Raw genomic sequence first — 24,996 nt, 5'->3', positions numbered from 1 at the left:
TTTGCATAATCAGATTATACCCCTAAAATCATATTCAGCTGCCCTTCTGAAACTGCTATCACACAATTTAGCACTCCTGGATGTCAGACGAACAAAATGATACCACATATGTCTTGTCCCTTTTTAGGGCAACGATATCCTATAATAAGACCTCTGGCCTAAGGACTAATATGCATTGACGTCGAACGTTGCCCTAAAATCGCCATGGCAGGGTTTCCCTAATCAAATTGAGGCTGAGTTAATGGGCAGTAAATAGGGCTTATGTAACTTTAAACCTCCAGGACATTGACACTTGTGTAATGCTGAGAATGTTTCCAATGTGACTTACTCATTTTCTTGGTACTGTACATTTGTGTCCCACAGGTGACTAATCATAAACCCTGACTGACAGGTTTGGCTAGTTCAAGGCTTTCGGTCTGTACAGTATGTGACTTCTCAATAAGAAAATGACATCAGTTACTGAAGTACCAGACATCTGTCACAGACAACCAGAGCTCTCACATGCAGGTATGGTAGTTTTATAGTTTATGAATTGGTATACTGCAATAGGCTAGCAGGATTACTACTAATCAGTGGTGATCTTAATTTCTGTACGTACAGTACTTACCTACCTGATGATGACTTGTCAAACATCATAACACTGTTTTATAAAGCTATAGGGCTACAAAACATTAACCACAATGTATAATTTAATTTTACATTCCATTAATGTCCCATATTGGCTGCAACTGTTGTTTGTCATGTGTAGTTATGCTTTGTGGCCTGTAAGTTTCTAGGCTAGGTTTTAGATAATTATAGGGTTTAAAACACAATAACTTCACAGCTTGATTCTGATTTCTCAGTGTGGATTTGATGTTTCTGGGCTGTTCCGCAGAATCACAACTGCATTGGTTTCATTGTAGTGTTCTAGTCTAGTACGTGTATGTTGGTGTAAATGCTATATTGAGTTAAGAATGAGGAATGGCAGAATACATGCACATTCCTTTCAATGCATGGGTATTAAGTAATGATAAACTGATTTGCCATCTGTGTGCTTACTGTATCCCAATACATTAATGACAATGTTTCTGAATCAGTAGGTGAAGAGACAGTCTGACGGGGTCGCAGACAATGATGCCTTTAAAAGAGGGAATAACCTGTAATAGTTGTAAAATGTCATGTGAAACATATATGCCACATTGTCGATGCTGTTTCAAATCCTGGCATTTTATTTGCAGTATATGTTTGTTTTGTGCGGTGCATTCTAGCCACAGAATGACCTCCTTGGTGATCTCTCAGCCTATGTCATCTTGGGCCTCAGATGAATGGACATCAGGAATATGTGACTGCTGTGATGATGTGCCTGATTGTAAGTTTTACTGTACTTCTCAAGGATCAATTGACCACAATTCACATGGCAGCGATTAAATCCGATTTAGCTTTTGCGTCATATACTGTCCTGTGACTCCTGTCAGGTTTGAAGCAATTTCTATGAAGTAATGTACACAGCAGAAGAGAGCAAAATGGCCCCCCATCTCTGTTTTACATTTTGCTTGTTTTAGTTTCAACAATGGGAAAACAAACAAAATGCATTTACTGTAAAGAAAATATAATTCTATATTACAATTGGCTAATGGGAGGACCGTCTGGCAGACGGACCACGTTGTCACGCTCTGACTCAGTCACCCACCAAATATATGGGGTGTGTTGTCTAACCACAATTTGTCATCATGGCATCAGGCACAAACTAATCAGTCAGCATAATGAGCTCAGCGACATAGTTGTGAGGGCAGCCCGAACTCATAGGCGTGAGGGCCGCATAGATACCCGACCTGAACTTCTAGTTAATTAAAACAGTAAATGTAAGTAGGCTATATAATCAGGAAGTCAGAGGAATTCATTTATTTGTGCTTACATCATTGTTCTGTTTCTTTCCTTGTTGAAAGGCTGTTTAGCATTCTGGTGCCTTCCCTGCTATATATGTATAACCACGAGGAACTACGGTGAGTGCCTCTGTCTCCCCCTGCTGGAGGTATGCAGGTCACCTATCGGCATGTCAATCAGGGCCTCCATGCGTGAACGTTATGGCATCAAAGTAAGACACACTTCTTTGATTGATTGAAATATTTATTAACAGTTTGCAGAATTACAGTACATTTCAAGCACAAACTCAATACAAAGACTGTTAACTGTTAAAGTGGACGACCCAATTAAGCATTACACTTGTTTACAAGAGGGTCCACCTTGTTCAATTCATCAAAACATTTAGAGACGTACAAATAGACAATTCTATATAGTCAAAGAACAGAACAGGAATTCATCATAAAGGAGGTAAAAAGGGAAAAGAAACGTATACAGTGAGGGGGAAAAGGGGTGGGGGGGATTCAGATTTTACAGGGGCCACTTTCGAATTGCAGCCGTCCGTAGGTGCCCTTTGAGAGCGGTTTTGAAGGAGTCAAGGGATTCGCATGTCTTAATGACTGTTGGTAGGGCGTTCCACATTTTGGTGGCATAGTAGCGAAAATAATTTAGTCCCTTGTTTGTGCCGAATCTGGGTTGTACATGGTTCGTTGCACTCCCTCTGGTGTTGTGGGTGTGGACTTCGTTAACATTAAGGAAGTATCTAGGCAACCTGACTGTAGAAAGTAACAGTACAGTAAAGAACCTGGGGGTTATTATTGATTCTGAATTGAATTTTAATTCACACATTAATCATGTTACCAAGATTGTCTTTTTTCACCTTAGAAATATTGCACGAATCAGAGCCTATTTGTCCTTGGACGATGCAAAAACGCTAATCCACGCCTTTGTTTTTTCTCGGCTTGATTACTGCAATGCACTTTTTTCAGGACTGCCTAAGAAAACAACTGACAGATTACAACTTGTCCAAAATGCAGCAGCCAGAGTTTTAACTAGAACTAAGATGAGAGAACATATTACTCCAGTTTTGGCATCACTGCACTGGCTTCCGGTTGTTTTTAGGACTGATTTTAAAATTATTTTACTTGTCTATAAATCTCTCAATGGTCTCGCACCTTCCTAAGTTCCTACCTACATGACTGCCTGCCTAAATATGTCCCAAACCGCCCCCTAAGGTCTTCCACTGCTGGCCTGCTCGCTTTGCCTAAAAAAATGGCAACTAAAAAATACGGGGAAGCAGCTTTTTGCTTCTACGGGCCGTCGGCATGGAACAAGCTCCCACTGTACCTACGTCAGGCAGCCTCTGTAGACATTTTTAAAGCTCAGCTCAAGACCCACTTCTACAACATTGCTTTTAATTGATCTTTTATTTTTTTTGTTATTCATGTCCTCACTGTATTGGATTACTGCTTGTTTTTTAATGTCGTTGCCTTGCTTTTCTTTTATTCTCCATTGTTCTGTAAAGCACTTTGAGCTGCATTTCATGTCATGAAAGGTGCTATACAAATAAAGTTTTATTATTATTATTTATTATTTGACAGGTACATGGGTATCTTGGTGGTGTATCAAATCTCCATAGGCCTATATGCACAATAATGGTTCACTATTCACACAGAAAAATCGTTGTTTAACCCAATGACTAGAAACCTTAAATTATTGTTGGGATATACTCTCAGCCACAACACTGAGGCATGATTCTGGTTTTAGTTTTCATCTCATGGTATAGCCTACTGAATAAAGCGAAGTAGCAGGAATACTGAATTTATATTATGTATTTAATATATTATTATTTGAGCTAATTACATTATACTGTACATTTGGTGTGAATTCCCTGTAAACGTTGCTGTGTGTCGCTCTCCAGGGATCCATTTGTCATGACTGTGTGTGTGCCACATTCTGCAGTCCCTGCGTCTGGTGCCAAATGTCCAGGGAAATGAAGAAAAGGACAATCCCAATTGGGCTTGGGGATATTATCAGTAGATAATGAATGGTCACTATACTTTATGGATGATATTTAATGACATTATTATAGTGTCCATTTGGTTACATTTCTGTGCTTTCTGGTGAACAGCCTGAACAGGGCATACCTTTATATGGACAGAATGCATTATCAGTGCACATATTTATCATGTTTTCTATAATATTTGTCAAATTTGAAAGTGCGGCTTTGGGATAATAAAGCTGTTTCTGAGTCTTGTCGGTCTTAATAGCAGATTATCTTCATTCCGTAGTAGAGCTATTGCGTCCTTTGAGAGCACTACAAATGTAGTGGTGGAAGTACTTTTTTTGTTTTGTTTTTACGTAGTTTAAGTAAATGTATGGTAGTAAACTAATACCATATACTTTACTCTCCATTACACAAAATTATTTTTGAGTGAAGAGAAAATGCAGCTTCTATTTCTTTGTCAATCATTTTGGATTGACAAAGAAATAGGTAATAATCTATGGTAAGAATGGCGTGGGTTTACACATACACACATGGGTCTACACATACAAATTATGACACTTACGTATACAAATTGTTTTAATGTTTCCAGTGAGTGAGTAACTTTGCAGCACCATTTTTGTTCATGCATATTTTATTCAAGAGTAAAAAAACGTGATTTGTCCCATAGGGCATGCTTACAATGTGTATATCATTTTAGGAAGTCAAATGACAAAACATATTTTCAGGGATAAGGAAAGAATGTTGCATGATAAAAGTGTGTGTGTACTGTGTGTGTGTGTGTGTGTGTGTGTGTGTGTGTGTGTGTGTGTGTGTGTGATTTATGCAGACAATACAAGAACCAGAAAACAGTTGAATGAAAGGGGAAAAAAATCATAAGCTAAATTTTAGGAATAGTAAGAATATCAGCAATAAATATAATCAGAATATAATATTTCATCCTAAAAGTAAGTGAGACACATGGTTTTCACCGTGTCTGGTTTCTTCTTACATTTGAAAACCATGCGATCATGCTTTGGCAGCCTGAATGTTGCTTTTCATCACTGAGATTATGTTCATTCACACAACCAAACAACTTCTGTACATCAATAAAACAGAAGAAAAACACAAGGCTTCAGACCCTAAATGGACATTTGTGCCATACAACAAAACAATATAAAAAATAATGATGATGGTGATAAATAAAGTAAATATAATGAAATGGACAAAAACTATTAAATGAGGTCATATAAATATGTATCAAAACCAAAATAAGTGTAACTTTACAAATATAATTTAGAGGAAAATAATTCAAGTTTACTATTTTGAAACACATCACAACTGTAATCTCACAGAACAATTAGGAACTTAATTGCATGCAACGATGCGTTCCATACCATAGATGCTGTGTTAAAAACTGTTCCTGTCATTGTCCATCCTTGTAATTAATATATCTCTGTGATTGAATATAAAGTAGAAAAAATTATTCCTGTATGAGAGGAAATTCTAGAAATTCACGTGATAGTTTGTCATTTGAGCTAAAATGCTTGAGTGGTACATATTGCAAATTTGACCTCTAGACAATTTTAATGCGAGATTTGAAATAATTGTCCTGCGTCTGAACAAATGTATTCCTGTTTCCAACTTGATATATTTGTTCTTCTAATTCCTGTATATCGTGCTGTTATATCTTAATTAGATTGCTTAAGATGTGGGTTGGACTATATCAGAAAATAACATTTTTAAATAGATGTCATTATTAAAATGACATTCACTTGGAAGTGTGGGTGCTGATGTATCATTTCCTTGGTAATCTGGGGCAAAACTGTCTAAAAACCAAGAGGCAGATTAAGAGGCAGAAATGGGTTTTCTCAGAAGGGTGGCTGGCATGAAGAAAGCTTTCCATGATAGACTCAGAGTAGAGCCCCTTCAGATGGTTCAGGCATCTAGTAAGGTTGCCTAGATTGGGCACACCCAGCTGGGAAGAGATGGAAGGATTATATCTTCACACTGACCTGGGAACGCCTCAGAATCCCCCAGTAAGGGCTGGCTAAAGTGGCCAGGGAGGGAATTATGTACTGAATTGCTACATCTGCGACCTAGTCTTGCATAACCAGACAACTATTCCACAATCTCTGAATGCTATATGGTCTGGAATTACACCTCCTGAAATACAAGTCATCTATTTGTCATTTCCTTTAACGAAAATATATATTATATATTTTAAAATACATTAACATTTATTTTTCACATTAATGTCCATTTCTGCTAATAAGCAGGCTATATATGCTTTCGATTATTTTATTTATTTATATTAGGACATATTTGCGAGACCATGAAGACAAAATGGAAGTGGGAAGGAGGCTTCACATCCGCTTTCCCCGTTAATCATCTAAAGAGCTTCCGTGCTCCATGACCGGAAGCAAGCGTTTGAAAATTGTGGGAGGCTAACAGTCTGTTCACAGGAGACTATCTGCAGCCTAGCCTCGGTAGCCAGGCTTTTATCTTCCTTTGATCTGGCAGATTGCAGGATGAACCCTACTGCAGGCTGCAGTAGGGTTCATCCTGCAATCTGCCAAATATATAATGAGAAATATGTTGTGCCAAGTTTACATTTTGAGTCTTCATGGTGGCGTCACATAAAAAAGGTTATGGGGATCCGGGGATCAGGAATGCACTCAGCAATTTTCATGGCAATCCATCTTTTAGATTTGATACCTCCTGATACTTAAATAAATACTAAATACTAAAAACGGTAAAGAACTTTCCAGTCTGTGGCTGTACTATTTTTTCAAAGTAAAACAGGATTAGAAAGTGCACTGGTGGTATCCCCTCTAATACAATTAATATGAATGATCTTTCATGCCTACACATATGGAACATACTTATCCTTTTCCATATCTCAACCATATACTGCACACTGAGCTCTGAAACACAGCCACCCTACATGCTAAAACCCCTAATCGATTTATTAGAGGGACTTTCAACAAAAGCCTAATTTGAATATTTCCGAGCGGAATGCTTCATAGAAAATGGCTTTCTTGTGTCTGTATCCTTTTGAATACATTTTCAATAGTTTTCAATCAATGAGATAAAGATAGAATCTGATTATAACATGATATAAATTGAGATGAAAGGTTTTTTTGTTTGTTTTTCACCATTGATGCAATTTATCTCAAATGACCTAAAGGGGTGGGGTACATTTTATACCTTCATAAACTTGTAGAATTTCCTCCTCACTTTGATAAGAGTACTTAGCGTAAATCTTAGGCATACAATCCCACTCAATGCATCTCAACATATTTCCATAGCACAACAAAATGTGCAAAAAGTCAACAGGGATGAATGCGTTTTTTTGAACTACTGAACATATATTCATATATATATATATTAATATTTACCTGCAACAGCAGTTTTTGAGCTATGCGCATTCTTCATCTACAAACAGGTGAGAAACAATCAGGTGGTGTGTGAAGTGGGGGATGCATCCAAAACCTAAAAAGAAAATCACTTGTTTCCTTTGCTACTTCCTAACCTCATAACATGGAAAGCGATGTCTATGGGCACTCATTGATGACACAGATGCTCTCCTGTGGAACCGCGTGCACCCTCTGCTAGTCAAGAATTGAATCAAGGCACAGCCTTCCTTCAGTGCCTCCCCACACTCTTCCCTCTCAGCTTTCCTGCAGTCTTATCTCATTCTCAAAGACGAAGAAATGCACTTTCCTCCTTCATAGTAGACATGGGTAGTGAGTGACGGAAGTTAGAAGAGGAGCAGTAGCGGAAAGTTTTGAGATGCAACCAAGATGGATTTTGATCTCACACTGTGGTGGTTTTGGCTGAGCATGCATGAGCACCCACTCCAGTTTCGCCCAGCAGACTAATGGCATCTTACCACAAGAGAAATCAATAAATTAAAGTCCTCTGGTAAAACGGAATAGCAAGTTGTAAAAGGTACATGTTTCGCTTTTCAAATGCCCTTTTCTTATAAATGAAGTGTTCTTTTTTATTTGTATTCGATAATACTGTACCAGCAAAAAACATGTTCTTTTCCCTGTATAATGTGAATTAATGAGTGTGGCGTGGATACGGCAATTAGTATGTCTTCTGTCAGGTCTTGTAATGAAAAGAGCAGATGTTCAATAGTGCTCAGACTATGCAGCCCTCACTGCCAGTTCAGTCTTGTAGTTGAATTGACGAAGGGAATGATAGGCAGACACATCTTTACACCACACACCATGAAGCCAAACAAGTTTACCTGCAGCCTGCTTGGCTTCTCTTTATCCCTGCCCTAAGCTCTTGACCCAAGCCACTACCCCCCCCCCCCCATTCCCACGTGTGTGCAGTGAAATTTTCATACTTTCCTCCATTTGAGATTAGCTGTCATTAGATGTCATGTTCTGTCTGCGTGGGGCCTGATTTGGTTTCTTCTATATGTTCTGAGGCCTGATATCGCGATTTGGCTATGTCGTGCTGAAAGCTAATTGACAGCAGCACGTTATTTAGGGGAGGCGACGACGCATCACTGGGCGTTGCTGTTGTCGTCCGTGCCGTTAGCTTCTGCCATATTCATCTTTCCCATGGAGAGATCCACGTTATTCACCCCTTCCCTGCGTGGTGGCATGCGCTCGTTGATACGATCCAAGCCCTTAGCCTCCGCAAAGCTGTTGATCTTGTGCTGAGGAGAGAACCCTCGAATGGCTGAAGACAAGGACAGGAGGGAAGAGAAACAATAGACAGGATCAGTCTCTTGCATTGTAATGACACGATTCTCGACATCACTCACCCTGTTAACAGTCTGTGCACCACTGGCTCTCTCATCTGTAAGGGTATAGATTAATTTATTAATGCTATATAGCATATTAAAGGTATATTCAGTGATTTCACTCAAAAAACCTTAGGTTTCGTTTTTTGGCTGGGACCACCTAAGCCTTTCATCCAATCAGGATAGAGAGCCAAAAACGAAACCTAAGGTTTTTTGACCCCCAGGGGTTAACTGGGGACAGGGAGGAACTTATATGGTCAGCACACTCTATAGTAGAGAGGATTATCACAACAAAACAAAAAAATTATTGATATTTGAATTAAGTGAAATCACTGAATATACCTTTAATGCAAATAGTGGTCATCAGTGGAGCAATCTACATATTATCTTAATGCACTTGACACTGACTTATCCAAATTATTTGTTTGCACTTATCCTTGTTATTTTTAGTTCTATATGCTCTGTTTAAATATAAACCATACACCAGGTCAAGTTCCTTCTACTGTACATGCGAGTGTACAGTAGAAACTCTCCTCTACATCACTGCATTCCTATTAAGATTCCATGATTCATTTTCAGTGGTAAGGACTCACTGCTGAGACATTTGCATGTTGTTGGCTTTAGGTAAACAATGTGTGTTTAGATGTTAGGGTGAAGGTTAATGCTACTGGCTAAACATAAAACACCATTAAACGTTTTTTTCTTTTTCTTTTTGTATCCAACTAAAACATTTACAACCATGTAATCAGCACTCACACCACCCAGCTATTCAAGGAAGAAGTGTCCAATTTACGGCACCATCTTTTAAAATGTATGTAGGCTATATAAATGTTTGTGCTGCTTTATGTACTGCTGCAAAATCTGGCCAGTAATGTTTTGAGACCTATCTTGATCAGTGGTGTAATGCGCTCACACGCCTATACATGTGCGCGTCGCGGCATGCGACACACAAACACAAAAGTAGACTTACTGCACAGTAGTGAAACTAAAAAGTTTGCTTTGTACGAATGAATCTTTTCTTTGATGGTGGAGGAGGCATTCTTGTTGCGTGCAGAACAACACAAGCAGTAGCCTACTGGAGCCATACTGCCGTGCTGTGTTGCTTGTAAACTGTGTATGAGAACGTGCCCTCAGGTAACAGTTGAAGCTGTTGTTATGCAACGTATAGTAGCCATTTGAATTCGACACGGTACTTCAACTTGACACGATGTGAAAATAGGAGGGGGGGGGGGTACTTTGGTGTGTCTTGGTCTTGGAAAGTCTGGTGATGCGAGGTAGGTATGGGTTAGGTGCGTCTTCTCTTGAATCTAGGGGGACGCATTCTAGTGTGCATGCACGTGCACCGTTCCGTACCTGCGCGTGCACGTCACAAATTGTTTGGTACCACGGCATGGTACTGCGTTCTACGAGCATGACACCACTGATCTTGATATGAACACATGAAACAGCCTTCAAGATGCATTAATTTTGCAATGCAATGCCATTGTGATGCTGATGAAGCTTACCAGCCAAGCCCGCAACCATCATGCATCTCCAAGAAGCACTTGACTTTGTGAGGTTGGTGAACATATTATAATGTCCAGATGCGTGTGAGTGTAGAGTGTTTTGCACAGAGTCATAGTCACTAAAGTCATTTCAACAAATGAGCTTTAGTTTGTATAAGAAGTAAGAGCGCAACCTGTCCGTAGCTAGATGGAGTGATCAACTAGCATAACAAATCACAACATGCTAACCGGAGCGATGCGATAGCCTTTTAGTGGCATCCTAAGTTCATACTTTTTCTCATGTCACCAAATCTGAGGGCCAATTCCGAGATAAATCCCGCTAAAGATTGCGGCTTCTATGGAGGCCGAATTTTCGTCACTTTTGGTTCTCGACCGTTCCAACATGGTTGCCGGACAGGATGTGTTTGAGCACGAACAACTGAAACACCTCGATATTACCACTGTATGGCACTGTTGAGCAGCATCACACACACACACACACACACACACACACACACACACACACACACACACAGAGGGCTTGTACAGTACAGTACAGTACAGTACAGTACAGTACAGTACAGTACAGTACAGTACAGTACAGTACAGTACAGTACAGTACAGTACAGTACAGTACAGTACAGTACAGTACAGTACAGTACAGTACAGTACAGTACCACTCACTTCAGACTGGTCTGATTTGTTTTATTTATTGAGACAGGCCAATGAGGGAGAGTGGAGAGGGAGGAAGTCATGCAACACATTCCAGGCGGAATGGGCAGAGATTATGTGATGCACTACTGGCCTGTCCTGGACTTGACATGGATTTACCTTCTCCATCCTCGTCCACTTCCGGTTCAATCGCTTCAATGGCTTCTTCGGTGGCTGAAAGGGGAGGAGGGGAGAGGAGGGGAGCAGGTTACTTATGACGAAGCCATGCAGAATGTGCATTTCAGCAGCCCTGGGCGGAAGGCAGGTCTAGCATCAAGCTAATGAGAGATGTATGCATATGCACCGGCATCACAGCCAGGAGGAATCGGTGGAGCATGCGTTGGTCGGACAATTCACTCAGGTCTCAGAATGGCTGCTATAGGTGGGCGACGGAGAAAGAGCAGGGCAGGAGAGCCTCCATGAAGCCCACGACAATCTTCAATGACTGTAGCTGGGTGGTGTCATAATGTGGACTTGTTCTTCTGCTCTTCTTTTGATGTGAGCACATTTTATATATGTACTTGTTGTTCATGTATTTGTTTGTGTATCTGTGGACTTGAGTGGACTTGAGCAATTATAAAACAGAGAGGGGATATAAGGAAATAAAATAAATATGAAAAAACAGACATTGAGACAGCAACAAAGGAAAAAAAAGGGGAAAAAAGAGTATGAAATCTTTGGATAAGGTATCCACTACACTTGAATCAGAGCCCAGGGTTAACATCTTTAGAACACTTCTTAAACCATGCAAATTGTTTACATCGTAGCCAACTTTGGACAATGAACGGTACATTGCTGTTTAACCTTGCTTTAAACTAGTGATCATTTAACCTTGCTTTAAACTAGTGATCTTAAGACTCTGAAACACTAGCCTGGGGTCCACCTACTGTATGCTTTCTATGGCATAGGCAGGTGAGATAGAGGGAGAGAGAGAGAGGTAGCGAGACTTTGTATTGCACCCCTCCTCAATGGGCGACATTGATTGAGCTGGAGGATCAGGTGAGGGACACCTCAGTACCAATATACTACATATGATACTGTGCACATACTACAAGCTATTTTCGGTGACGGACACTTATCGATGGCCCAACGACCGGACAGCCCGGTGTCGGCTTGAGTAGATTAACCTAATTTACATGAGATAACGAAAAAGGGAATAATAATAACTACACCTTCAGTAAAGCTTGCTGTGGTGCTTTGTGTTTTTCTGTGTTTAAGACAGACAGACAGACAGACAGACAGACAGACAGACAGACAGACAGACAGACAGACAGACAGACAGACAGACAGACAGACAAATTGGATCAATGAGGGGAAAGAACAGTGTGTTGAGATGGGTAGGGAATGAAAGAGACAAAGACATGAAAAGGAATTGTAAGAAGGGAGAGACAAATGGGCCGTGCTGGGCTTTGTTCTCACCACTCTGCAGTGTCTGTTTGCCTCCAGCGAGCACCCCACTGGGCAGCATGCCAGTCGGCGTCAGGCCCTTCAGCGTCAACACGTTCTCACTCTCCTCTCTGCAGGACACACACACAAGGAGGGTAGGAAGGATGCACAGGTCAGTAAAGTCCTCTGAACCCAGCACACAAACAGCACGCACGCACGCACGCACACACACTCACATTGTGGTCTTTTTGTGGGGGTCCCTCGTGCCATTTCACTCCAGAAATGTAGTACATTGGATGTCTTATGCTCATGGAGAAAGATATTCCACAATTACTTGGCCCATGTGTGACGGCCCTGCCCCCTCTGCCTCTTCACAGTAGGCCAGGGGTCCAGAGCATGTGAGCGGAGCGGAGCGCGGAGCGAGCGAGGAGCGGAGCGAGGGGATTTTGACGTGAGCGCAGAGCGGGTTTTTAAATGTGTCAGATTGACTTCCGGAGCGAGAACTGTCCTCCGCTCCGAGCCGCTCCGAGCCGCTCCGAGCCGCTCGGAGCGAGAACTGTCCTCCGCTCCGAGCTATATATGCCCCGAGGGCTGTGCATAATTATCGTTTTTTTTTTATTGCGGTTCTGCTTCTGTCACTGGCGTTGAACTTGGTTGCGGCATGGTGCTCGCAGTGGTACATTCAAATAAATACCATACTTCGGTTGATACATTTGAACTGGGTCTGTTTTAATTATTCTATGATATTTTAAATAACGAAATCAAGCTAATTTACATCATGCTCCAAAAAAGACCGCATGTTGCAGCAACATGCGGTCTTCAGGTTTAATTAGCCAATTTCAGGAAAACAGCATTTTATTTTCCCCCCCGTCATTTCTTTCTGCTGAGCGGAGCGGGCATCTGTGCTGAGCGGAGCGGGCATATGAGTGTAGCCTCGGAGCGAGCACGGAGCGGGGAGCGCTCCGTGCGTAAATGAAGGTGAGCGCTGAGCGAGCGGGGAGCGGCGTGGGGGAAGATGAACGTGAGCGCGGAGCGAGCGTAACAAAAGCCGTCGAGAGCGAAGAGCGGAATTATCGGCCGCTCCGCTCCGCTCACATGCTCTGCAGGGGTCCTCAACTAGAAAGGTCCACAAATATTTTTTGAACAAGACCATGGTCCAGTCTCATGCGCACGCAAATAAAATTGCTGCGCCCCTCACCTAGAAACAACCAATTACCAAGGTATACAAACCGGGTTTGTATAGCTCTTTCACTTTGACAAAATATTCATTATTCACACCTCCAAAAATCCATTTTGTTTCATTCAACTGAATGTGTGAATGTGAGCCAGTCAGTGCAACATTGTCATCATGACATGCCAGCCCATAATACACACATTAAGAGTGTTAATTGCGTTTCTCGGCATTGATCGAATAAAACTGAGAATTCAACTCGCGGTTGCGGTGACTTTTTTTCTTCTCTTTATTCTGTTTATTCTGTTTTTTTTTATGTTTTGTTGTGTCTTTCGCCTTTATTTTATATTTTTTATGGAGGGATAGACAGTATAGTACAGGAAATGGGGAGAGAGATGGGGGGTCACTCCCCCATCTCTCTCCCCATTTCCTGTCGGGATCGGGAGTCGAACCCGCGGCACACTGCCAGACTGGATTACCAGCCAAGGTGCCTGGACCGCTGAGCCATGGCCCAGGCCTTTTCTCCAGGGTCCGCAGAGAGGTGTGCCGCGGTCCGGTCGTGGACCGCGGTCCGCCTGTTGAGGACCACTGCAGTAGGCTATCTGGCAGCCTGGGTGATTAGGGCAGAGTGGAGCAGGCCGTCAGGCCAACTGTGTACACCTGAGTGGGGTGTGGTTTGGGAGAGTAGGGCCTCTCCTTCCATGCTCTCGAGCCAGCTCTCTTTCCAACCAGTTGCACACCTTTTACAACACACAGCACACGTACTCCATACATCCATACACTGCATACATGACTGATTACTGATATTGTCACCAGTTTATTTGAGTATTGCCTAACTTATTTTAATTTAGAATAATAAATATATAATATTACTGTCATTGGACAGTAAAATAAGCAATATGTTCATACGTCATTACCCTTAACAGGTCACATATAGACCATTGATATGCACGAGATCTATTGTTGTCGGAGGAGACGTTTTTTTCCCTCCAGCAGCCCAGCCTAGCTTGGGCAAGAAGAGCTCCATTGACTGGGCTGCTCAACAGACAACCACTTCTGTTAGTGGACGCATTCTAGCGCACACGTACAGTACGTGCACTGTACTGTGCCGTACCTGCGAGTGCCATGCGAGTGAATTATTGGTACCACGCCGTACACACACGCACACACACACACACACACACACACACACACACCTGAGAACTTGGAACATCTTGGCCATCTTCCCAATGGCACGGATCTTGTTCTTAATCACCTCCTTGCGTTGCGCAGCTGCATTGGCTGAAATGACATTAATTGATTATAGGATCTGAACTTGAAAATGAAGCATGTACTGCCATACTATAAGATTTGGTGCTAAGTTGCAAGATGTAATGGCTATTTGCATTACATATATGTATATCAAATGAGCACTGCACTGAACCATTTCATAATTAATTATAATAATAATTTATAATAATTCATATTTTAATAAAAAATACATTATTATAATCGTAATAATACACGTTTTTAAAGCAGTGTTTTGTATCTCAGTCTTACCATCTTTAAAGCAGTGTTTTGTATCTCTCAGTCTTACCATATTTAAAGCAGTGTTTTGTATGTCTCAGTCTTACCATCAAAAATCTCATCTTCTTCATTCATGAGTTCGTCATCTGAGCAGATACTGAGCACGTTCACCAACATCTCTGTGACTGGATAATGGAGAAGGCATGAAAAGATAACTGAAGGATAACAGTTTTATTTGAGAATAGTTTTATTTGTTCATAAACCATACTATAAAAGTTAAATATGAGACAACATGATTGCCAAAATAGGGGATTCTTTTTTTGCATTAACCCGAGCTGTGTGTGTGTGTGTGTGTGTGTGTGTGTGTGTGTGTGTGTGTGTGTGTGTGTGTGTGTGTGTGTGTGTGTGTGTGTGTGTGTGTGTGTGTGTGTGTGTGTGTGTGTGTGCGCGTGCGTGCGTGTGTGTGTGTGTGTCAATCAGGAGTCAAACAAAGTTGTTGACTTAACCGTTACTGTAGGTAGGACCTCAAGCAACAGTTGACATTGATTGTATTGTATTGGCACCATTAAACCTAACAAAATCTTACAGAAATCTTACAGATTTTCTAACTCTGTAACTGTGTAGTGTATAAATCGAACTGAATGGACCCTTGAAGGCCCACAATCACAACATTTTGAGAACCACTGCATCACACCTTCATATTTTATCTCATATATTTCTCATATATTTCTAATCTAAATAGATTTATTTGCAGGCTAACAGACTCTGAAAACAGCATCATTTCATCACTTTCTAACCCTGCTAAGAGCTCTGTCAGACTATCATCTAAGCTGTGGAGCTGGCGTTCTAGCCTGTATGTGTACAGAGATAAGTCCCCCCTGTTTGTTTGTTTATGCTTTGTTTATTTATAGTTTGTTTACTTTTGTGTTTTTATGTTTTATGTGCTCTGCCCTATGGACCCCCCTGTGAGTGTCTTGAATAAAGTTTGAATCGAAATTGAAATAATTAGATGTACCTTTCTCTCCAACGAAGGGTAGAGACCAGGTGAAGACATCCATGAAGTTAGGCAGCCAGTAGGGATGTGGTGAGCAGTTGAACTGTCGGATGTTCATCACATTGTTCTCATACTTCAGTACTGCAGCTGTGAGGGTGAGTAAACAGCAGTTCATATTTAATAATTACTATTAGTTAATTCTATCTATATAATGGGCACACTCTACTCACGATGGGTGCATGCCTATTTGACCTCAAGAGTTTGAGATTTATAACTATTTAATTTTCTATTGCTGCATGAATATATCCAGTAAAACCCAGTATCAATCAGACTTTATTGTCACAACACATTACAAGTAACATGGGTGAAATTCTGGTTGTGCAGGCACTCATTGCAGTTACGGGGATAGAGACAACAATCAGAGCTACACAGCTGCAGCCATATTTTGGCGCTGCTCTCAGCTTTCTTGCATCAGAAAAAAAAGAGAAGAGGAAGAAGAAGGATAGGGGGGGGGGGGTGGAGAGGGAGGGGGGGGGTAAGAAGACATCACATCACATTTCAAGTAAGATGATAATACTCGGCTGTGCAGGCACGTTTCTGGGTGGGGGTGGCGGGGGCTTGGGCCAGGTATAAAAAAACTCTCTTCCTACGCAAGCCATCGAAGGGATGAGCTGCGCGGGGGGAGGAAAAAAAGATACCTAGCTGCAGGGGGAGTGGTGGGGGGTGGTGGGGGGGGGGTAGAAGGCGGCTGTGTGTAAAGACATGTGTGTCCATGAGAACAGTTCGGTGGAAAGTTCATTTCCCATGTGTTTGTGTAAGTGTGTTCCTGGCATATCTCCCGAAGGTCATGTCACGTTGCCTCATTGTCCTGCGTTATCATGGCGGGTTCAGTGGAGACGAACACGGCCCAGACGAAGACACAACAGGTGTCAGGGAGGGTGGGGGTTGAGGTGGGGGGGGGGCAGGGGATCTTTTTCTTACGCTGTCTCTTCTTGTGGAGATTGTCGGGGGGGGGGGGGGGGGGGGGGGGAATCTAGATTCATGTTTAGATCGAGGGATAGCAATATGGCTATTTCTCCTCTATGTCCGTTATGGCTCTCTGTCAGTCATGGCTCTCGGGGCGCTGACCTGTTCCAAGATCGTGTCCATCTTCTGATGCATCTCCCCAAGTGCCCTGCCCAACAATCTCTGCTTCAAGGCAACGAGTCTATCATGGCAGGCAGCATAGGGGCTCTGTTCAGCGTTGCCATTTTTCCAATTCTTCGGTACGCAAGACCAATGCACAGCCCAATCAGCAGAAGTCTTGTCACCATAAATCCAAATAATGCCTCTTCTATGCTGATAGTCGGGGGAAGATCCATCAGGGTATTGAGCAGGCTCTCCAGAACCCAATTTACATGAGAAAAATTTTTTGTCCATCACGTACAGAGACCAGCACACTAATTCCATGATTAGTTCCATGTTTTGATAGTTTCAGGGGTTTATGATGTAAGAACAAAATGGCCGCAGTGTGAATATGGTCCAATCCAGAAACAGGTCTCATGGTCGCAGCGTACGTATTTCCTGTAGGCAGAGCCGACAGCTGCGGTGTAAACCCGCACCTCTTCTACTACAGTGAATGGAAAAGTGACTGATGTTAGTCTGCTCAAACGTTACTATTTTACCTGCTTTTTACTAACACTAACTTTATGAAGATGCCCAGAACATCGATGAACCTGTGTAGTTTATGGCTTCTCCAACAGTGGTGGCAACATTCAACTTTGGAGAGAAACGGAATGTCAAATACACCGCACCACGGTGTCTAAGACAGACGCTTCCCCGTTTTTACTACCCCGTATTGCACGCTTCCCCGTTTTTACTACCCCGTTTCGCACTAGTAAGAGGTGGGAGGGGTGACGGCAAGGTGACGGCACTAGTTACAGTTAGTTATCGTCAAAACTCCTACATTTGATCATCCATTTATTCCATGAGATTAGACCATAGACCATTTTATGGTTTTATCCAGAATGAAAACATTCTCTGAGGTAAATGAGTGAATTATAGTGTACATTTCCCATAGTAGCCTATAGCCACTATAATGTTTTACTTAATATGCTTCTGGCTGTGTTCTTCTTGGAAAAATATAAAGAGATATTCCTATGAAAAGGCTATATTATTTTACTTATATTGACCATTGTGAATTAGCAAACTGGACATTGTGACTGAATTTTTCCTTTATATCCTCGTGTTGGGCTTGTGTTTTTGCTGAAGTTTGTATTTGTGTTGTTTCAGTCATAAGCACAGCTCCGTTGTGCTTCACGTTCCACCGCCGTCTGCCGTGACTTCTGTGTGTCTGACTGCTGCGGGCCCGGTGTGGGCTAGCCCCTCCCTCTCCTCACTGGTGCGAAACGGGGTAGTAAAAACGGGGAAGCGTGCGATACGGGGTAGTTGACATTCCGTTTCTCTCCAAAGTTGAATGTTGCCACCACTGTTGGAGCAGCCATAAACTACACAGGTTCATCTATGTTCTGGGCATCTTCATAAAGTGTTAGTAAAAAGCAGGTAAAAGAGTAACGTTTGAGCAGACTAACATCAGTCACTTTTCCATTCACTGTAGTAGAAGAGGTGCGGGTTTACACCGCAGCTATGTCGGCTCCGCCTACAGGAAATACGTAAGCTGCGACCATGAGACCCGTTTCTGGATTCGTCTATAGCAAGAGGGTCCAACTTTACTTTACTTCCCGTATCTGCCTGAAGTGGGCGGACACATTATTAGGAGACGGGAAGAAAGACTATTCATTCCAATGGGAGAGTGAACGTGAACACAGCTTATGAACCATTCCTCATGGCATCATGGTCACTGAACTAAATACTGGACCCAATCATCACAAGGCACACAATATTTACAAGATATTCATAGTATAATGGCTTCTTTTAGCGAAACAAATCAGGAGAAAATCTACTTTGTTATCGACATTTCTTTATCCCAGCAACAAACTCTCGCGATATTTAAGTCCGGAAGAGTCTCTCTGTCCATCTGCAATTTGACGGATGACACATAGGGGGCTCTGGAACCATATTTAAGATGAGAATATGTGAATATTATAATGTGAAATTAATGGATATATTAAAAGTGAAATAAGTGTTCCAATGCTTAATAATAATATAATTTTCTATAACTGTCTTAGACTCTTGGTTGATGGTGGCTGCTGTTGTTGTCAGCCTGGGAGAGGGGGGGTGGTGGGAAGGTCGGGGAGAAGCAAACCACGCCTACTTTATTTAGGAGACCATTTGTAGGCTTTGTGTACCATTTCGCCTCTAGTGGCTCCAATGAAGTTCACCCATCTTCATAAATTAATCATCTTTGATATGGTCGTATATGGAGTTGTTTGTAGTTTATGTGAGTGATGCAAGTCAGTAGGAGGGACTATGACACAGTGAGCCACTAGAGGGCCCCGCTGAGGCCCAGCATTGCTGACACTTCATCAAGGCAGATAAAGCCACATGGAGATAGTCAGTGGGGCCGACAGTCCCTCCCACAGCCCATGGCAAACCAGACGCACGTTTCAGAACACTAAACAGGAGCTTAACATACCAATGGCTATTTCATACCTTTAAGTGGCCATTTTGATGTGCAGCTTGACAAAAAAAAGTTATACAGTACAAAACTGTTACTGGGGGGGGGGGGGGGTTGGCGGGATTACTCAGAGATGTGTTTGATGTCCAGGTACAGTCTTGCTGTCTTGGTCAGGTACCTTTGGCATCCACATAGTTGTTTTAGACATACATATTGTTTTCCTGACCTCAAAAGCTAATATTATTAATTCGATAGTATTTATTTAGAGAGAGGTTTGATCATGTTCACCTGGTAACCATGGTTACCATCTAGCACCTTCTTCTTCTTTTTCTTCCTTTTATTTTGCACTCTACTTATGTGACCATTTACAATATCATCTGTAGACTAGGATTGGTTTCATTTACTATGATCTTGCATTTTGTAAATCACTCTGGATTCAAGCTTCTGCTCAACAGTAAATTGTAAAATATGGATGATGAGGTTGCTTCACCTTTATTGTTGTAAACATCCAGGTAGTTTGGCGCTGAGAAAATCGTAATGAGGGAGGGGAACCCAGTGGTCTGACTCTTGCGGTACATCCGATAACTACAAAGTGATCAGGAAGAAATAATTGCAGAAGAGAGGAACAGCACATAGTTGTTATTCATTCATTCATGTGTGTGTGTGTGTGTGTGTGTGTGTGTGTGTGTGTGTGTGTGTGTGTGTGTGTGTGTGTCCGCTTTGCTGGTAAAATGAGACCATTCTTGCGCTAGAAAACGCCAATGTTCCAATCGGGATCACCGGACAGTCAGAAAAGACCTCTGAACATCGCGTGTTTTGTCAAAACCATGGAGCGCTCCGTAGATTTAGATTTTTATTTTATTTATTTATTCAGCTTTTTAGTCAGCCTGTATACAAGAAGTGAACGGCAGTGCGCATGCGCAAAACTGGCCTAGGATTGCTGAAGAAGGAAAGGCCAAGCAAAAAAAAGAATACAGCGATCCCGTTTGATATCAATAATAAAGCGAAACATTCCGCCAGAAGCAGTTAACACTTAACAGTTGGATTTTAATTGGCGGAATGTTCCGTCATGAGCAGTTTTCTCTATGGTAAAAAAAAGAATAATAATAGCATAATATCGTACTTTAGTTGGCAGCCCCACCCCCGCACATATATATATAATATATATATATATACACACAAGTACTGTATTATATAAATGCATTGTGTTACATACCCAGCATCTTGTGCTTCGTGTGCTCTGATGACTGATAACAAGTTGTTGCTCTGTAGGAACTCACATACAGCTGGATAACTGCAAAGCAGAACATTAACAAGGTTTTAGGAAGCTGTCACCATTACACTATACTAAAACATCTTGTCAAAACACTATAATTAGTGTAGTGCATAAATAGTGCATACATGGTCCATGTAAAATATAGGTTCCAGTCAGTGTGTACACACACATTTTACATGGTTCTCTCCAGCTCTTTAGTTAACAGAAAATACATTTCTCTAGCAGCGAGTCCACCTAAAGCGAGTCCAAGTCCAGACCAAGTGTGGTTGGTAGTGATGCGCGGGCCGACTTTTTTCCATAACCGTCCCGTCACAATTTACAATTACAATTTACAATTTAGGCATTTAGCAGACGCTCTTAATCCACGGGAGCCAACCCACCAACCCGCTCTGCAAAACAATATACTGTATTAATCAACGACCCGCCCACCCCACAGCCCGCACAAATGGCTTTTCAACACGCAGCGAGTCCAGTCCATTCAATTGCTTTCGATAGAGAGAGGGGAGACTGGGCTATTTCCCCATTAATTTACATCTGTGCTGCATTTCGTTCATAATGTTGGCTTTACTGACAGCAGATGGAAGTAAGAGACCTCAAAACAATAAAATAAGCAAAAAAATATATGTAGGCTAAATTTCATATTTAGCCTATTTCATATTTAGCCTCTCTCGCCCGCGGGCCGGTGTCAGAACCTGCCATGTCCGTCCCATGATAATTGTGCTGAAAACCTGCCCACGGGACAGGCGGGCAACGGGCCGGCCCGCGCATCACTAGTGTTGTGGCTATCAGAATAAAGCTTTAACCTTTTAACAATGTATGCAAATTGCAAAACAACAATAGCATAATTAACACAGAGAGATTACAGATTACTGTAAAAAGCATCTTCAATTATGAAAATACGGTGAAATCAGGTCTGTGATGAAGATGATGTGAGAGAGATGTAATTGTGGTTCTCAACCTTTCCTGGATCAGGGCCCACTTGAAAATCTTGAAAGCGGCCCACCCACAAGTGGTCAGATGACTGGGCCGTGTGCAATTTCAATGATCATCAATCAATCGAATGTGTTCCGGCATGGATCAATTGAAGTAACACCGTATCCCTATTTATCGTTATCAAAATGAAAACAGCATTTTCAAGGTTTTAAAGAAAAAGCATCATTGGCATTTTCTTTTCTTTATATATAATTAAAATGGTAGTGTTTCACTTGCGATACCCTGAAGACCACCAGTGGCCCCTGGCCCGCATGTTGAGAATCATTGCTCTTAGAGCAACTCCTCCCACAGCTCCCTCAGAGCTACCTTCTTCAACACGAAGCGAGCCAATGAAACCTGTCAGGCTGGAACTGCAGCGTGCAGGAAGCAGTGAAATGAGAATCGACGATTCTCGTATCACTGCGTCCTGCGTTCCAGTTCTCCAACCTGACAGGACTCAGGAGCTGTGCCTGGAGTTGGTAAATGTCCAAATCCGGTAGTCCACATAATTCATCAGGAGACCTGCTTGACAACCAGGGTTTGCCATCGATTTTGTTTTCCATCTTTAGGTTCGGCAATGACCTGCTGCCACCAGTTTCACTGTCATTTTCCTTTTTTCTTTTTTTACCCCTTGAACCGCAGCATCCATATTCTGGGGGGTCGGGACATTAACCAAAAGTAGCCGATCCACTCCTTGTAGCGCTATTTTTGGAAAATGTTTGGTCCAAGTACAGAGCCAAATCAGGGTTTAAGTGGTTAAAGGCCTTTGTGCTTTATTGGATAGTATTAGTACAGCATGGAGCAGAGAGAAGATACAAGACAAAGAGTGTCGTTAACAGCTCTTGAGCCATATGCAAACCCCAGGCTCTCTTTAAAGGTTTTATGGCATTTCATTGATTTATTCAGAGATTTATTCAGGAAGGGAGAGAGGACGGAGATGATGGCATGTTGCATGTACCTGTTCAGGAATCAAACCCAAGGTTGGTATTCATACCCCAACCACTGCATCAATGCCTGAATTTGTTGATTTGTTTTTGTTTTATTCACTTGAATCACTTAAAAATACAAAAACAAATCTGTGATTATTGTCTCCGCCAGGCTAAAGGCATTGTCCGTCCGCCTGTACAGTATGTGTGTCCCTATGTGTCCGTCCTTCTGTGCACAGCTAATCTCCAGCACCGTTGCCCCGATCGACGCAAAACTGTGCACACACACTCACTGGAGGCCAGAGCTGTCACCGTCCGTGACTTCTGTGTCCGTGTTCTGTATCCCTGTTGTATTTTTCCTGTGTTATTTTGTTTTGAGTTGGTGTTTTCCTGTGATTTTGAAGTGTTGTGTTTTTCCCTGTTCCTTAGTTCCAGTTTGAGTTTCACCTTGTGTACCCTTTACCCTGTAGTTCTGTACCTGCCTTGTCTAACCTGTATTGTGATTAGTCTTTGTTTTCCACCTGTGTCCTCTTAGTCCCCCAGCCAATCCCTGTCTTGATTTTGAGTTTTGTTTCACCTGTGCCTAGTTAGTCTGTGTCTATTTATACTCCCCTGTTTGTTCAGTTCCCTTGCTAGTTCGTCACTTTATGTCAGTAGTGTTCTCCTCGTGTATCCATGATTTAACTCCTAGTGTACTGTACTTTGTTCCTTGTGGCAAGGTTTTTTTTTTAAATAAAAACATTGCACTGAAGCTCATCTGCCTGCGCCTATCTAATGTGATCCTGGGCTCTACACACCCTCCGCCAACCTGGGGAGAGCAACGGACTTAACTCATGCTTCCTTCATGCTTGAGTGTCCAAGTTGCTCCTTTACACCTGACAGGGGGGAGTTTCCCTGGTTGGACGTAGCGCGTGGAAGGAACACGTTATTCCAACCAGTTCCTTTCCCCTCCATCAGGCGCCCCGGCTGGCCAGGGGGAGGCAGTTTCAAAACACATTGTTTTATATTTAATATTACTATTTGGTCCAAACTTGGTACATACTACACATTATCTGTAGTCATGTGATCAAGACGGAAATTGGTTTCCAGGAGTGGTCCGTTTTGAATAAAAGGCCTCAAATGTGTGTCCCATTGTCATGAAACTTTGGACACGCATTCCCATTCCCAGTAGGGAACTACTTAACCTGACTCTGCCAGATGAGGGCGGTATTGGGTAACCATGTTCCCCAACACAGCATTCATCTGGGATCTCTCAGACAGTTGAGCTGACAAAAATCCGTTCCGTACCGGACCAATCAGCGTGAGCTAAGGGCGGGACATGGGCGAAACCGGATGTGAAGCTATATAGACACGTCAATATGATTGGTTGTGTTTGCACGCCCACACGGTGATAGACAGACGGTCCCATCCAATCATCTACCAAGTATCTTGAAAAAAAGGAACAGCCCCGTCATCGAATTTGCTTCCGCGATCCCAGATCCCAATAAGCTGTGAAACAAATTTGTGTAGCAAGCTTCTTAGATCTGGCAGCGTCAGGTTAGGAACTACTAGGAATGAGGAAGAAATGGCATCCTAAATGTTACAGATCGGCCTCATGTTGACGGTGTAACAGGCCGATTTATATTTGTAATTTGCAAATCGGTACACATTATCTCTATAGTCATGTGATCAAGACAGATCTGTCTGATGACTAAAATCATGACCACAGCAGCGTCCCACTAACCTGACGCTGCCAGATCCAAGAAGCTTGCTACACAAATTTGTTTCACAGCTTATTGGGATCTGGGATCGCGGAAGCAAATTCGATGACGGGGCTGTCCTTTTTTTCAAGATACTTGGTAGATGATTGGATGGGACCGTCTGTCTATCACCGTGTGGGCGTGCAAACACAACCAATCATATTGACGTGTCTATATAGCTTCACGTCCGGTTTCGCACATATCCCGCCCTTAGCTCACGCTGATTGGTCCGGTACGGAACGGATTTTTGTCAGCTCAACTGCCTGAGAGATCCCAGATGATTGCTGTGTTGGGAACATGGTTACCCAATACCGCCCTCATCTGGCAGCGTCAGGTTAGCGTCCCACTAGGCAGAGGAAGAAATGCCAGCATTTTCACATTGTCCTGTTATAGCACCACCAAGAGGCCGTTTTTACAAAACATAACTTTTTATATTACTATATCACAATTTTAAACACTCATATTGTGTCTGTGCAATAAATTCGTACAATGTTGGCCCAACAACCTACCTGGCCTTGCATTTGTCAAGTTGCCGTAGCCTATGTAGATATTGTTAAGTGAATAAATCAAATTCGCCTCAGAGAATGCTGACACCATACTATCTTATATATACAGTATTATGCAATGTTGATATGTGAAATTATGCTACAGTATGTTGTTATCTTTTGTTATGCTATGTTCTACACA

The 24,996-nt window shown here is 42.2% G+C and overlaps 2 protein-coding genes across 4 annotated transcripts in view; one reads left to right on the top strand and one right to left on the bottom strand.

Moving 5' to 3' along the window:
- Nucleotides 1-474: 474 nt before the first annotated feature.
- Nucleotides 475-4,096, top strand: LOC310863102 (cornifelin homolog B-like). The gene is made up of 4 exons (XM_083771235.1): nt 475-507; nt 1,248-1,348; nt 1,926-2,074; nt 3,761-4,096. The coding sequence occupies exons 2-4, from the start codon at nt 1,255-1,257 to the stop codon at nt 3,881-3,883; spliced, it is 366 nt and encodes a 121-aa protein (XP_083627361.1). The 5' UTR covers nt 475-507; nt 1,248-1,254; the 3' UTR covers nt 3,884-4,096.
- Nucleotides 4,097-7,892: 3,796 nt separating this feature from the next.
- ppp3ca (protein phosphatase 3, catalytic subunit, alpha isozyme) overlaps nt 7,893-24,996 on the bottom strand; it is a 37,448-nt gene continuing 20,344 nt past the window's right edge. Inside the window, exons 7-14 of one of the 3 annotated variants that reach the window (XM_083768454.1) lie at nt 20,613-20,690; nt 19,887-19,981; nt 15,862-15,987; nt 14,954-15,031; nt 14,537-14,621; nt 12,203-12,300; nt 10,904-10,957; nt 7,893-8,524 (exon numbers count right to left, since the gene is read on the bottom strand). In XM_083768454.1, the coding sequence (XP_083624580.1) occupies nt 8,346-8,524; nt 10,904-10,957; nt 12,203-12,300; nt 14,537-14,621; nt 14,954-15,031; nt 15,862-15,987; nt 19,887-19,981; nt 20,613-20,690 (793 nt within the window). In that variant the 3' untranslated portion in view covers nt 7,893-8,345. Of the gene's footprint in view, nt 8,573-10,903; nt 10,958-12,202; nt 12,301-14,536; nt 14,622-14,953; nt 15,032-15,861; nt 15,988-19,886; nt 19,982-20,612; nt 20,691-24,996 lie in introns of all 3 variants that reach the window. The other 2 variants (XM_083768455.1, XM_083768456.1) reach the window with 2 other exon arrangements.

The sequence above is a fragment of the Protomyctophum parallelum genome (genome assembly GCF_964188405.1).
Source record: "Protomyctophum parallelum genome assembly, chromosome: 1".
Classification (NCBI taxonomy): domain Eukaryota; kingdom Metazoa; phylum Chordata; class Actinopteri; order Myctophiformes; family Myctophidae; genus Protomyctophum; species Protomyctophum parallelum.
The sequence above is the reverse complement of the archived record's forward strand: the minus strand, read 5'-3'. Positions and strand labels throughout refer to the sequence as shown.

What these genes read in the sequence shown, in the direction of transcription:
- LOC310863102 (XM_083771235.1), top strand. Translation starts at nt 1,255, where the DNA reads ATGACCTCCTTGGTGATCTCTCAGCCTATGTCATCTTGGGCCTCAGAT. An exon ending in CTGTGATGATGTGCCTGATT is followed by an intron (nt 1,349 to 1,925) that starts GTAAGTTTTACT and finishes CCTTGTTGAAAG; the next exon opens with GCTGTTTAGCATTCTGGTGC. An exon ending in GTGAACGTTATGGCATCAAA is followed by an intron (nt 2,075 to 3,760) that starts GTAAGACACACT and finishes GTCGCTCTCCAG; the next exon opens with GGATCCATTTGTCATGACTG.